Here is a 15,080-nt window from a genome sequence, read left to right as displayed (position 1 = left end):
CCTCTAGCAGTTTATGCATGACGATGTAATAACAACTACAGGAAAGAGGAATATTGATTGAGGAATTTGCATTTTAACACCCTGACTTTTAACCTATTTACAGCTCACACCCTCTCCTTTTAATATATTTATAAATATTATTTTAGGTACTTTATAATTCATAAATTATTTTATATATCATAATAGAATATTTTTTTAAATGAGAATTATAAAAAAAAAGTAGGAGTTAGATGTGAATTACAAAATAGATAAAATATAGGGTGAAATTTATAAAATTCTCTATTATTTTAACTCCACTTAATCAAACACTTAGGTTAAGTTACCTACTATTCCAACCTTATCCAACACTATGCCGAAACTTATTCGACCTTTACTTATTCTTACTTTTCCTCAAAAATAGTAGATTTAAATTTTAATAAAGTTTCCATTAGAGGTACAGATATGCGTCTAATTTAAATATATTGTGCTGGTTGGAGCTCATCATTTTTTAATTTAAATATATTAAGATTATTATTATTATTATTATTATTTTAATTTGTATGTAAAATTAATGAGGTGAGATATTATTGGTTTTGGTTTACGTATGCAATAATATATGATTGCATAATTTGGTTATAATCCATAAAAGAAATATAATAAATTAATAATTGAGAATTGGAATGGAACCACATGCGGGAGAAGCGTGGGCTGTCGGTGAACGAAGGACGCCGCCACCGCGTAGGGCCCGAAGGTCGAACTGGCTTCGCTCCTCAGCGACCAGCGGTCAACAGCGACTCGGTCATCTCACCGACGGTGACTATATCGTGCTGGTAAGTTTGACTTGACTTTTTCTTCATAGTAGGCTTTTTTTTCCCCATTTTTCTACTAATTTTGTTAGATAAATTGGAGAACTTTTGGAATAATTGATGTTTGTCTCCAATGAAACTAATTAAAATGGAAAATATTCATGTTTATTATTTCAACTAAACAGAATAATTTATATAAATTTAAACAATTTATGCCACCCGCCCATTTAATAAATAAATTGTCTTTAAAAAATTCACTGGAATAATTCATATAAAATTAAATAATTTGTGTTACCCGATAATTCGTTTAGGACTCATATAATCAAATGAATCGTGTTCGTGTTTGTATTAACAATTTAAAATAAATATTTTTTTATAAAAAATGGGTATATCAATTTATAGGTAGCATAAATTGATAAAATAAAATTTATTAGCCACAAGGAATCTCTACCAAGAGTATACTACACAATCTTTCAAATTTCTAACATGAATAAATATATTTTTCTCACATTTTATGCAATCTTTCTAATTTCTATTGATTATGCTCAATATTTCTCTAGGTAGAGTTAATTAAAAAAAGACATTTTTCTAGGCAAATTCTTTGGTCAAACAATAAGCTATGCATAAAAAGGTGTTGACTTTAAAGAGAGAGTACTAGAGCAGTACTGCTGGTCAAATTTTCTTTATCCTTCTTGGATAAGGAGAGTACTGGTCCTTTATAGCATCAATTTTAAGGACTATCTATGAAAAAAAGAGGTCCTAGTTTAATTACTCTTATTTTTTTAATTTTTGAATAAGATACTTTAAATGAGTTTAAAAATAATTTAGTCATCAGAAAACATCATTTCTTGTATAAAATACTCCACTAGATTTTTAAAAAGTCATCGTTAATAGATATTCTAAAATTACTTTTTTATCTCTACGTTATTAGAGAAAAATATTACTTTTAATTAACTGATAACTTAAAATTATCTATTTATTCTTATCTACTTCATTTATTTCTTTCTCTTCTCATCCCATCTTTTCTTTTCTTCCTTTTTAATCTACCACTCTTATCCCAAAATACTTCCATCTGAACTCTTCTTTCTCAACTTTAAAAGTTGGCAATGTATAATTTATGCATCGAAGAAGAAAGAAGACATAGGAGAGCTAGAAGCTATGTGAGAAAGATGTAGAGAAATCAAAGGCCGGTGTTGTTACTGTTGTTTGTACTAAAAGCCATGTAGGGGAAAGATGTATAGAGATAGGATAAAAAAATTTATGACTCGGAGAAGGAGAAAGCGTGGGAAAGAAGAAAGAAAGACTTTTTGTAGTTAAGCATAAAGTAGATGAGGATAAAATTATCCAAAATTATTTTTTGACGTTTATGAGGGTAATTTAGTCTATCTAAAAATAACATAATATTTACGTACTTAGCATATGAGTTTTAACTCACGGAAGGCTAATAGATGAGTTTAATTGTAGCTTTTCTTTTTAGTGTAAGAGGGCAAAGTGATATCGGGTCAAAGTAAGAAGTAAAGTGTAATTAAGCCTAAAAAATTTTGACATCAAAAGACTAAAAAAATCTTTTTAAGGGCAAAATAATGTGTTTATTTCTTCTCTTCTTTATGTGATTCCAAGGATATCTATTTCAGCCCGGGATAAATATAGATTTTGGGGGACTTCCAAGGGATGAAATAAGCTTAGGGTTTTGTGTATAAAGCTTAGAAGGATTTATCCAAACTCATTAATTATAATGGTGAGGGCCACTAAATCCTTTTCTTATTAATTATAATGGTGAGGGCCACTAAATCCTTTTCTTTCTCTATATATTGGAATCTCTTTGCATTGTTTGGTAGCCTATCTTTATCTTGCTATAGTAACAAGTCTCTTTATATTAGATTCTAATCTTCTCAAGAATGGGGTCCATATGGAAAGTTAATAGGAGTTGGATATTTAATCAATCTCATCCAATTATGTCTATCTATCATGAGCTTTATTTATGAAGTTAGTTAGTTTTGGATTTTATTTTTTTTGCTTACAAGTTAAGTATATCTTCCAAATTTAATAAAGGAGTAATTAGGAGTGTAATCAATGATTTCAAATGATTTCGAGGATCAATTCAAGCCTAAATTGTGTGTGATCAAGCTTGAAAGAAAGCCTAATTTAATGGTGAAAGTATAAGAACTAATATAATTATATTAAGAGCTAAAAAGATAGATTCATATTAGTCTTATGTATTATACATTATATAACATTAAATATTCTATTATTATTTTTTAGGCTAAACTAACTTTGATGATAGTGAATTGATGTCAAAATTAGGGTTTCTTCGTTACATGAAATAATATACTATAATATAATATTATATTATATTATATTATATATTTATAATATCATCATAAATGTAAATTATATGCATTCTATTATAACAGAATATACATCGACTATAAAACATATATGCACCCAGTAACCAAAAAACCTAAATATAATTATTGATCGGTAGAATTATCGTTATCTTGGTTTTCCAATCTACTTAACATGGGAATTTATTTTATTTTTTTAGTTTTTTTTGTGTGTTTTTTTTTTAGGTAGAGTGGTTAGGATGGAAGAGCATTATATTTATTTGGAGTAGCTTGTACTTGGGTTTGGTGATGGTGTTTATTTGTATGCGTATGTAGCTCAATAAATTGTGAAAAAAGATTGCCGACAATTTGGATTCTGATTGATTACCTAATTTTATTTCTTTTCTTTGTTTTAGTTGAGAAAGGTTTTTGAGTGGATAAGTTTGTCTCCTAATGGAGTTTGGTTCAAGTGATGATAGCATTCTTTTGAACTAGTTCTTTTCATATTAATCTTTTCTTTTTTCTAGAGGTTTTTATAGAATTACTAATTAAAACTTTCAAAAATATCATTTCATCACTAATTATAATTAAAACATAGCTTAGGTATTAAAAAAAAGAAGACTATTTTGATGTTGTAGAAATTATTAAATTTTTTTTAGAACTATTTAATGTTATATTGAATATTATAGTACAATGAAATATAGTTTATTTTATGTGAGTTAATGTGTTTTGATTAGTATTTTACATACAACTAAAAAAGTGGTATTTTAGTTATTTATATGTATTTATTAATTTTAATAATAATCTATTAGCAATATGATACTATTCGATCGGATTGGATCCAGTCGCGGTATTGGGTTCATTGGGATGAGTCTATTTATCTAGTTTATAAAAGAATAAGATATTTTGCCAAGGAGGCATTCAATCGCTAGGAACCAGTGTTCGAACTATTTACACGTGTTCACAACGACAGAGAATGATATTTGCATGTTCGAATGCGATCGGGTGCGTTCCAATACATCGTGGCGAAAATTTTTAGTTTGTTAGGGTTATTTAACTTAGTTGATGATTCCCTAGGATATTTTTGAAATCAAAAATTTTATTGCCAGTGATAATTATCATATATTGAAAGTTTTCGGTGGCAATTAGATAATAATTTTTTGTAATAAATTAATCTTTTATTTGAGCACACCTACAGATTATAATTAATTATCCTTAGAATTAACCAAAAAAAAAAGTTGTGTACCAAATTAATCTACAACTATATTATCCCTTATTTTTGTTTTCTTGATCATCATTATTTCCAGTTTAGCTATTTGTTCTGACTTAGAGAAGCTTATTTTGCCTCTCTTTTTTCCTTATGAGTTGATTGAGAGATCTATCTGCTTTTATTTTTGGTGTCACTTATTCTTCTTAGCTATCTTATTTTCATATTAAGAATATATATATAACCTTTGTAATGTAGTTAGCATATACAAGAATGAAAAAGAAAAAGAGTAAACACAGGAATTTTGTACCATGGGCAGTGTTGTGTGATAATGAATATGTTTTTTACTTACAAAATATAAAATTAGTGATAATTACTCAATATTGTGTGTTAATTATATTACTAATTGATTGTGCTTTACTTTTAATAAAATAAGTTTTTTAAATTGGATAGTCATAATCAACATAGTATGTGCCACTTTCACCAGGATTCTTGGGTTGTGAATGTGTTCACTTTCTTCTGTGATCCACCTCAAGAGGCTTATTTATGACTTATTTATGAGGCTATGATCAATAGATACACTGTTCACTTGACATTGGATAATTTATGAGGACTTATTTATGCATTATTTATGAGACTATCTAGCCCAATCTTTATTTGGGCTTGGAACCATAAAATTGCTCCTTAGACTCTAGATATTGTTGTTGTTCCATCTTTATTTGTTTGCAAACCTAGATTAGTATTTGTTTCACAGAGGAAGACTTGAGATTTTTACAAATAAACCCTATATCATTGATATGGGGATTTTTGTTTTTGTTTTTGTTTTTAAGTGATGTCAATTTGGAGGGCGGACATTTTAGACGGTTAGGAGGAGAGAGGATATGACTATAAAATTGGAAATTTTCTAATCTCTTATAATGAAATTTTCATATCATATACAAAGAACTGAAATAGCTCTCTTTTTCTAGCTACGGAGGAGGTTAATTCATACTTGTTCTTAGGCTAATTGTTTATGATTCTGAGGGATCACTGCGATTAGAGGCATTTACGCTGCTTTTAGGATTCAAAGCTTGATGTTTGGTATCAGAGTTGGTTACGATCAACTTCCAATTGTGTGGAGAAGAAGGTAAAGATGACCATGGTTGAGGCTACTCGATTGGCTACCCTAGTAGAGCTCTCGTGCAATAATGAGCAGAAGATCTAAGAGTTGGCTAGCCAACTTTAGATCCATTTAGAAACCATGAAGGAATCCACATATCAATTTCTATCCCACGTCTATTCCTAGATTGAAGCTATCTTCATAGAGTTGAACGAGCTTCACATCAAAGAGAGAGAGATATCGAGGTTGAAGGCTCACCCTGATTCCAAACCTCAGCCACCCAAAAGAATTAAGGTGGACTATTACAGCCAGGGGAAGGAGCTTCATCTAAATGTGTATCCTTGCCTAGATTGGCTACAAAATGGGATTGAGACTATTATTCAGGTTCCTAAGCTAGAGTTGTCACGATTTGATGGAGATAACCCTAGAGCTTGTTGTAGGCGCTTCATCACTTCTTTTTATTCACGAACATATAAGAGGAGCATAAGGTGCTCTATACACCCCCTCTATATTGGAGGGCTTAGTTCTAGGACTACTAGGAAACCAAGGATCATATATCCTAGGAGGAGCTTAAAGAGATGCGGTTCGATGACCTAAGCTATGACAACATTATAACTGACAGCTTATTAAAAGTGCTTTGAGGAGCTCAAATAATTAATAGTAATCAAGAACAAGTTCTTCAAATAGGATTACTTCATCCAAAGTTTCATTAGTAGACGGGAGGACATTTTTTATTGCTAAGATGTGCTTAATCATCTCAAAACTTAGAAGTTACAAAGCCGGCGCAGCTTCCGCCCACTACCCGCCGACTTCTTCATTTGATTCCACGCCCGAGACAAGAACCGAGTCCTGTATCAATTTTGCAAATAAAGAATTATAGGGTTCAAAGTACAAAATCGCTCAAAACTTTAAAGGTTATAAAGTCGCCGCAGCTTCCGCCACTATCGCTGACGTCTTCCATTTAATTCTCGTTCACCCTCTCGCCGTCCCCAAATCTTAGCAGAGAAACGATGCTGTTGTTGGTCTTCTTCCTCGCTGCGGCAGCTGCCCTCCTCGTCAAATTCGCCACTGCCGATGGTGAGAACCTTAGGGAAGAAACAGAAGAGTTTGCTTGATCCACTACTCTTCCGTTCACTTAGATGCTAGATTCCTTATTCTCTTCGAATTTATAGGGGATTTCACGCTGCTATCCAAGGGCCCGGCTAAGCGCGAGGAAGTGGAGGGCAAGGTGAAGAGATCACGAGAAAGACACTTGTTTTCTTGTTCTTTTTTCTTCCTTTGTGTGTAAAGATCGTGTCTTGTATTGCTTTTGATGGTTTGTTGATGCTCAGGTTGTGTGGATCACGGGCGCAAGCCGTGGGATCGGTGAGAATTTTTTTTCACATTTCAATTATGTGTTCGACTACTAGTTTTAGTGTTTGGATTTCAATTTTTGGTGTTGCAATATGCTTAAGAGAGTTCTTTGTCGATAAGTTTGATATATTTGGATTAAAACAGAGGAAAGATACTACCTACAGTTTCAAAATGACAGAAACACTCGACAGTGTGATGCTGGTGAGAGACTTCTAAGGGATAAAACAACAATATTATTGCCAATTAACTTAAAATGACTGGATTCTTCAAATATCAATTCCTTTGGACAGAAGGCAAGTACTTCATATGCTTATAATTTGTGTTACTAGGAACCACAATATTGAATGGTGAGTATGCTATTGAAGTTATAGCATTATTGCTGCAAGTAATTGGAATATGCATTGAAACGGTACTGTATATTAGTAGTCTTTTGATTCTCAGAATTTTTGAGCTTAGGATTTTTGAAACGCAGTTTTTAACTCAAGGGTTTCTGGATTAGAACATTCTCACATTCTTATAAACAATTTCATGAGAGCAAGCAATCCCATAGTCATCACTACCTGTTATTAGTTACTTGGATTTCCAAGGTTACCTTTTTCTTCCATCAGATAGTTGAGATGATTGTTGAAGAAGTAGGGAGTACAGAATTCCATTCATCTAGCATATATTCTAATCATGCTTCAAGTACCAATGCAACAAGCATCTTATATTGGCATAAGACTGCAACTTAGAACACTGAATTTCACCTTCTAAACAATTTGTATTACTTTTCTTAGTTTTCTAAGTGTGAGTTAGTTGTTATAAAAGTTTATAATATTGGATACTTGATACCAGGGTTTATTGTAATATAGATGCGTAAAGTTGTTATTGTAGCAGCTGGGAGTTGAAACAATTTACAAGAACAATTTTCTAGTAGTCTCTCTCTTGTCTTTAAGTCATCAGATTTAAGTGGCTTTCAGCAATATATAATATCTTCAAATAAACATACTAGCTAGCTGAATGAGTCTTATATCTTTTATTTTCAGGTGAGATTCTTGCAAAGCAGTTTGCAAATTTAGGAGCAAAAGTGATACTTTCTGCTCGTAATAAGATGGAGCTTGAGCGAGTGAAAAGTGAAATTACCAGTAAGCATCTTTGGTTAGAAGCACTACTTAGGCATCTTTTGTAATTAATCAACTATGATGAGCATATACAATTATGAAGTTGAAGAGCATTTACACAATTTGTCTTTGTACTTATTCGTCTACTATCCCTTTTTTTTTTCTTGATTAAAAAGGTAAACATCCGGCTAGTAGAGTTGAAGTCTTACCTTTGGATTTGGCATCTGGTGAAGATTCTCTCAGAGAAGTTGTAAAGGAGGCAGAATCCCTATTTTCTGGTGCTGGTGTGGATTTCATGATCCATAATGCAGCGTTTGAACGTCCCGTAATTTTATGATTTTATCTTTCCCTGTATCTCTGCTCCAAATTTATCTTAGTCAGGCAACCAGCATGCAACCTTTTAGTTTGTTACTTTAAAACTGTAACCTATTAGTCATTAGCACTAAAATATGATGCAATCTTATAATGCTTTTTATTACAGACAATCTATTTTGGTTGATATTAATCTGGTTTAAGTATCTGATTGCAGAAGAGAAATACTCTAGAAGAAACTGAGAAAGGTCTTCAGGTATGCTGTTCCATTATACTTTCTTATGCCTAATTTGTTTTCCTGAAATTTATCTTAATTTTTATATTGAAGGATACTTTTCACATAAATGTTCTGGGGACGATAACACTTACTCACCTTCTTGCACCGTCAATGTTGGAAAGAGGCAGGGGACACTTTGTTGTGGTATGTTAAATAATGATCTTGAGTCTCATTTTCCTTGTACTCTTTGTATGCTGTTCCAGTAGGATGCTGATTACATTCTCATTGCAGATGAGTAGTGCGGCAGGAAAATGTCCTTCACCTGGTCAAGCCATATACTCTTCTTCTAAACATGCTCTAAATGGATATTTTCATACTCTTCGCGCTGAGGTAATATTTTATTTGATTGAGTGAATTGTAACATATTGCTCTTAATTTTTTAGGGTAAATATATTTTACTCTCATATACTTATGCCTCAAATAACTTTATTATAATGTTTTGTACCAAACTAGTATCTATACTTATGATTAAAATAAAATTACTAAAGTTCCCATCCAAATTAATAGAGCTCGTACAAATCACCAAAAAATGCCCCTTTATATTAAATATAACTAATTACCAAAATGTTCAAATTCCCCTTCTCCCCAATCAGTTTGTCAAACAAATATAATTGGTGCATTTTAATAATTTTATTGGGGCTCCATTTGGTGAGATGGAAACTCTAATGATTTCACTCATAAGTACAAGGATTGATTTGGTACAAAATATTCCATAGGGGAAAAATTAATTTTAGATATAAGTATAAGAGGCTAAAATACATTTAGCCCTAATTTCTTCCTCTTTGCTTGATAATTCTTTATTTACAAAAAACTCGCACCGTCTTTCTTTTGTTTTCATTTTCTTTTCTTCTCAGTCATAAGGTAGAACCTACCTTTCTATTTATAATTATGTGATATTTGTTTCCCATCATTTGATTTATTTATTTTTAATTGATAAGCATCTATTTCTTATTCTCCTTTCCTTATTTGTTGGAAGTGAATGAGAAATTGAGAAGTTCAGTTGGTAACTTACTGAAATGTAGTTCTTGGTATACTCTTTTATGGCACAGCTGTGTACTAAAGGCATTAAGGTCACTGTTGTTTGTCCTGGACCAATAGAAACACCAGGACTTTCTGGAGCAGGCTCATCTGGACAAAGTGGTTCTTCAGAGGTTCGTTTCTTAGGCCCTTCCTCATAATTTGCCTATAGGAGACTTGGAGAGCATCTAGATGAAAGCTAATCATAATCATAAAATGTCAGAAAAGGAACTCTGATTCTTGGACAGGTTACTAATGCTGTTCTATATTGCTATTCAGAATTGCAAACAAGAGGTAGCCTATGAAGTAAGATCTGGTCCAAGTTGGTTTTAGACTCCTAGTCATTAGTTCATAGGATCAAGATAGAGGCCATTTCATGATTTTTAATGCTAAAGGCATCAAATGCATCTAGTCAATTGGCTTTACTTCCTATAGGTAGTTTGGTCAGTAAAGGTGCATTCACTGGAGAGAACTTGAGGTCGTCCCTCTTCTAGATGCCTCCTACTACACAGTAGTTTATCCATTTATCCTCAGAACCTGGACATACTTGCTTCTTTGCATATATTTAATATTCTGGAATCTGGAATACATGGTATTTCTACAATATTTTGATTAAAAATATCTACTTGTCTTCATTAATTCATATTCCTTGACAGAAGCGTGTGTCAGCAGAAAGATGTGCTGAGCTAACAATTATTGCTGCAACCCATGGCTTAAAAGAGGCTTGGATATCAGATCAGGTTATTATTATTTGTAGCATTTTCGCTTTACAGCTTCATGAGCTAGTAGATAACCAATATCTCCATTTCAAACTTGCATTATTATACTGGACTAACTGATAAACTGTTATTTGTCCTAAAGAAAAGAGAGTTCCACAATGTTGCTCTCTCACAAGTCACAACTTGCTTTCTTTCTCCAAGATGCATATACATCAATTCTTTCTAACAACTTTATTTAACTTTACTGTGCAGCCCATTTTGCTTGTTATGTACTTGGCACAATACATGCCAACAATTGCTTATTGGTTCTTGGATCGGGTATACTCTTTTGCTTATTTTATCTGCACAGAATTGTCATCAATTGTCAGTGCATACTTATCTTTGCTAAACATCAGCTGATGTTTCTTTAGTATGGTGATATGCTTATTTTTCTTCTACTAATTGAAATTGCTTCTTTCTCTCTATTTAATTTGTAATTGGGGAAATTAATAAATTACTGAAGGATTCAATACCCATGAGAAGTTGGTGATCGGGAGCCCATTTTGGCCTTATGCTATCATATGTGAATTTTGGATTCATTATTTGGATATAAAGCTAGCTTCATACATAGTATAGAAGTACAACTCTGCAGTAAGGACTGAAAATAAGCACTGGTTTAGAAAGAAAACAAAAAGAAATCATTACAAGCATCAATTTACTTGTGGCACATGAGCATCTCAACTGGGTAAGCTAGACGCTTGATGTTGTGTGTGCATAATGGCCTTCCTTCCTTCCAGATCTTGTTTCACATTTCAGCACGTTGCCACAGGACATTATCTGCTTGACTATATGTCTGTTTTAAGCAAAGGACTGAGGTCGGAGAAAGCCACCGTGCTACCAATGATCTGAATCATTATTTTAAAAGTTAAGCAACTTGTTTGTTGAGATGAGAACCTCAATAAGCTGTGACAATCTTTAATCTACTGAAACTCATAGTATCTCTATCTTGGAATAAATGTCATGGACAACAGGGTAACTGTTACAATGTTTTCATATAATTATCAATTTGACAACTTTCATGTCTTATAAATGCAAATCATATGGAGTAGAACTTTTAATTAGTTGAATCCAAATAAGCACTTATTAATGATTCTTCTGTAAGAAAACTAGTGCTTAAAGAATGAAATTGAAGTTCTGCATATTATGATGTGACATGGATAATCGTGTGATATAAATGTTCATTTTGATATTAACAAATTATTTGCAGATGACAATGACAAATGAGAATATTTTTAGTGCTTTTCCTAGTTTACATTGGCTGCTGCATGTGTTGAACTATTAATTTGTCCAAGAAGAGCTATAATTCAAAAACTTAACTACATTTGAATTTCGATTAATGCCTACAGTCATTTTTGACTTTCAGTCCTTATCTCTTGTTTGAACCTATTCTTTACAGGTTGGTGCTAATCGGTTGGATGCTGCAGCGAGTAAAGGCAATACTTATAGTTGGAAACTATTTTTCGGTCAGAAGAAATTAGCATGATTGTGTTGCGCCTTATCATTCTTCACTTTCTTATATTTCAACTATTCCATGCTTACTAAGCCATAATCTTAGCGGCTGCAAAATCATGTTGCGATAGACAAAATAATTTGTTAATTTAATTTCGTAATACTTGATAGTCGATACTCCTTTATTTGAAGTCTGTTAAACTTAGATTTGAATGTTTAATTCATACATTGTTGGGATGGTGAAGAACTTATCGGCATGCATGCGTATGCTAGTAGCTCAAACTAATTACATTTATTCACCTTTTCTAGAATGAGACTCAGATATTCTGTTCTTCGTTGGCAAAGAAAAAAAGTTCCAGCTATACTGTCCATATATATTATAGATGGTATCTCAAGAAAAGCCACATAAGAGGTTCCCTTCTTTGATAATTGTTCACTTTGCTTTAACGTTTGCTATGGCAATCTTCTATTCTTTCTTGATTGGTTCCAGTAAAGGATTACCTTCTCCAACCTCACTTGTATTGCATGCCTTCTTGTTATGGAGTAATAGGTATGAATGATCTACTACCGAGAAGAGAAGATGAATAATGTCTGCTATGAATTTCCATTCTCCACTGCATAAATCATTCTAATTCAAGTGGTCATAGTTAGTACATTAGTATTTGTGAGATTTGAACATGGTTACGATTTGAATTCAAGATCGTGGTCGGCCATGTATCCTGTCTTGTTTTCTTTGAGTTCAAGAACTCTTCGTAAACTGGTTCAGGACTCCTAAACTAGTTTAGTAATTAAATATTTTTTTTATTTTTTTCATATCTAATTAAGTCTATTCTCTAAAAAAATCAAGACTAATAAATGAGACTAATTAATCGAGTTTGAGGCTTAGTCTTAAACCAAACTAGGCTAAAACTATAGCGCGCCTATAATAATTTATCATTCTCTCTCATTTTATTTCATATTATTTTAAAAAAGAATCTAATAATAACATACAATTACTATGTTCGCTCATAGATTAGGTATCACTTAAATACACATCATTTTAATTGCAATTAAGATTCCTTCTCGCTCCTCTACCTTCTTTTAAAAAATAGTCATGTCATATAAATACTCATACTATAAAACATGCATTGCCACACATTACCATGTAATTGGCACATCATGCATTGTCACACACTATCATATACTATATGATTATATATCCTTATTGTCATTCAGTGTCATGTATTGCATTACTATACGTGCACACTATCATGCATTTGTTTTTAATATAAATATACGAAGCATTTTAAGCTCGTATTTATAATAAAAAATATATATTATTAACTACTACCTTACATCCAACTAAGAATTTTCCTTATTTGATATAAAACATCACCGCTTCCTAATACAAATCCACTATTCTCTAATATTTTAATATTAATTTTATGTCACATCAAACGTATTTATTATTCTATATACTAGTGTTGAATTAAATAATAGAATAACTTATATTAATATTAGCTCTTTTCTTCTAGTATTAAAAATTAAAATAACTTTCTAAAATAAGAAGAGTTCCTGTGAACAACCTTCGAGCTAGGTCGATTATTATCTAAAATTTTACGTCAATTATTATCCAAAATTTTTGAAAGAGTTTTATGAGCTAACAATTTTAGTGCAGTGGATAGACCCACTTTGTATATGTAGAATGGCAATCGAAAACAATACAAAAGGCATCATAAATAATCTGAAAGTTTGTCAATTTGCAATACAATGATAACATTCTACAATAAAACTATGTGTGCTTGTGACATTACTAGATCATGAATAATAAATACAATAAGTGTTACAAATTGATATATAATACTCAAATGTTATCGTAGAAATTGCTCGATCTTAAATGAATGTCATATTCTGTATATCGTAGAAACTGCTCGATCTTAAATGAATGTCATTCTGTATATTGGATACGTACCTGTGGATTCACATTAACTAGATGCTATTATCTAGATGGCACTACTAGAATTACTAAGAGGTGTCACTAAGTAATTAAGGCACTATATCTTTGATATTAAATATTATTAAGAAAGATTAAAATTATTAAAATAAAAATTTTAATTTAGCGTAGTAACTGTTCCCTATCTCTGCCAGAGTCAATTGAAAAGGTCAATGTAACTATCTAGAATATGTATGTTTTCTAAATTTTAAGATAGGCCTGAGTCATTATAGAAAGTCAAGGAGTCATCCATACTTTTTTGTCATAATTATTTCATAACTTAGGTTCCACTAGATAATCATGATCAATAAAAAAACATACAAGTGAATCCACTCACTTGTGGTCAACAAAATAATTCAAATCAAGGATTCAAGTTTGGGGGAATACCATCACCTTTATTAATTATTAAAAAAATAGAAAATTTTATAAACCACATCCTATATTTTATCTATTTTGTGATTCACATTCCGTCTTTGAGATTTTTGTAACCCAACCCCTACTTTTTCCTGATAATTTTTATTTAATGTTCTTCGTTAATTTAAACGACACTAGCAAAAAAATATTCTATTATGATATGTGAAACAATTAATAAATATCTAAATTACCCATGGCTTCTTTAGAGAAGGGGCGGAGAAGAGGAAAAATAGTAGTGATGGTATTTTAGTAATAATATAGTCAAGGTGTTAAACGAGAACTATAGTAAAAAAATAAGAGGTCGGGTTATAAAATCGTCAAAACGGAGTGCGAATCACAAAATAGGTAAAATATATAAGGTGTCATTTGTAAAATACCCTAAAAAAATAAACACAATTTCGAAGAATTAAGATAATGTTTTAATCTTCTAATTGGGCAGATTAAAAGCCCAGCAGCCGCAGCCACCTAATCTCTACTTCATGTTAATGCCCACTGTGGCCTAACCAGTATGCTCATCTAATCCCAAACCCAATTCAGTGTTGGGATCGAGCTCTCCCTTCTCCCTCTAATGGTGGGTGCTCATGGATTAGGTTAGGCTTGCACTGGTCCAAAAGAAAAAAAGAAACTTAGTTTTGGATAAGTCCTGGTGGCTTCGTCTAGTCCATGCCCATATCGTTGGGTGACCTAATTACAAGTAGATGAACAGGCCATGCCTAATAGACGAGCTAAAATGAATTTAAGGTGTCTAATTACATAATTAGCCTCTTATATAATTATTTCTAGAAAAAATTGAAAAGGCCACTTTCCAATTCTCCCTAAGGAACTTTGAATCAATGTTCTTTTTCTATCTTCTTCATTTTTATTTTTATTTTGGACTATTGCATGCTTTTATGTATCGAGTTTTTAAGGAAGGTGGTAATGAATTTAAGAAATTGAAAGAGTATAATAATTTTGACGTCGGACTTAGATTTAACTAACAGAATGATATTTTTGAAAGAGCAATAATCTCTGTG

At 31.8% G+C, this 15,080-nt stretch overlaps 1 protein-coding gene across 1 annotated transcript; it reads left to right on the top strand.

Moving 5' to 3' along the window:
• Positions 1–6,333: 6,333 nt before the first annotated feature.
• On the top strand, positions 6,334–11,976 carry LOC140772664 (uncharacterized). Its single transcript, XM_073114839.1, has 12 exons — positions 6,334–6,492; positions 6,588–6,643; positions 6,747–6,780; positions 7,794–7,892; positions 8,045–8,193; positions 8,398–8,436; positions 8,509–8,601; positions 8,689–8,787; positions 9,507–9,608; positions 10,131–10,214; positions 10,446–10,511; positions 11,629–11,976. The coding sequence occupies exons 1-12, from the start codon at positions 6,426–6,428 to the stop codon at positions 11,713–11,715; spliced, it is 975 nt and encodes a 324-aa protein (XP_072970940.1). The 5' UTR covers positions 6,334–6,425; the 3' UTR covers positions 11,716–11,976.
• Positions 11,977–15,080: the final 3,104 nt, after the last annotated feature.

This window comes from Typha angustifolia, chromosome 12 (assembly GCF_048772165.1).
Source record: "Typha angustifolia cultivar Huaian chromosome 12, ASM4877216v1, whole genome shotgun sequence".
NCBI lineage: Eukaryota > Viridiplantae > Streptophyta > Magnoliopsida > Poales > Typhaceae > Typha > Typha angustifolia.
Note: the sequence above shows the minus strand (reverse complement) of the source record. Positions and strands in the feature narration are given on the sequence as shown.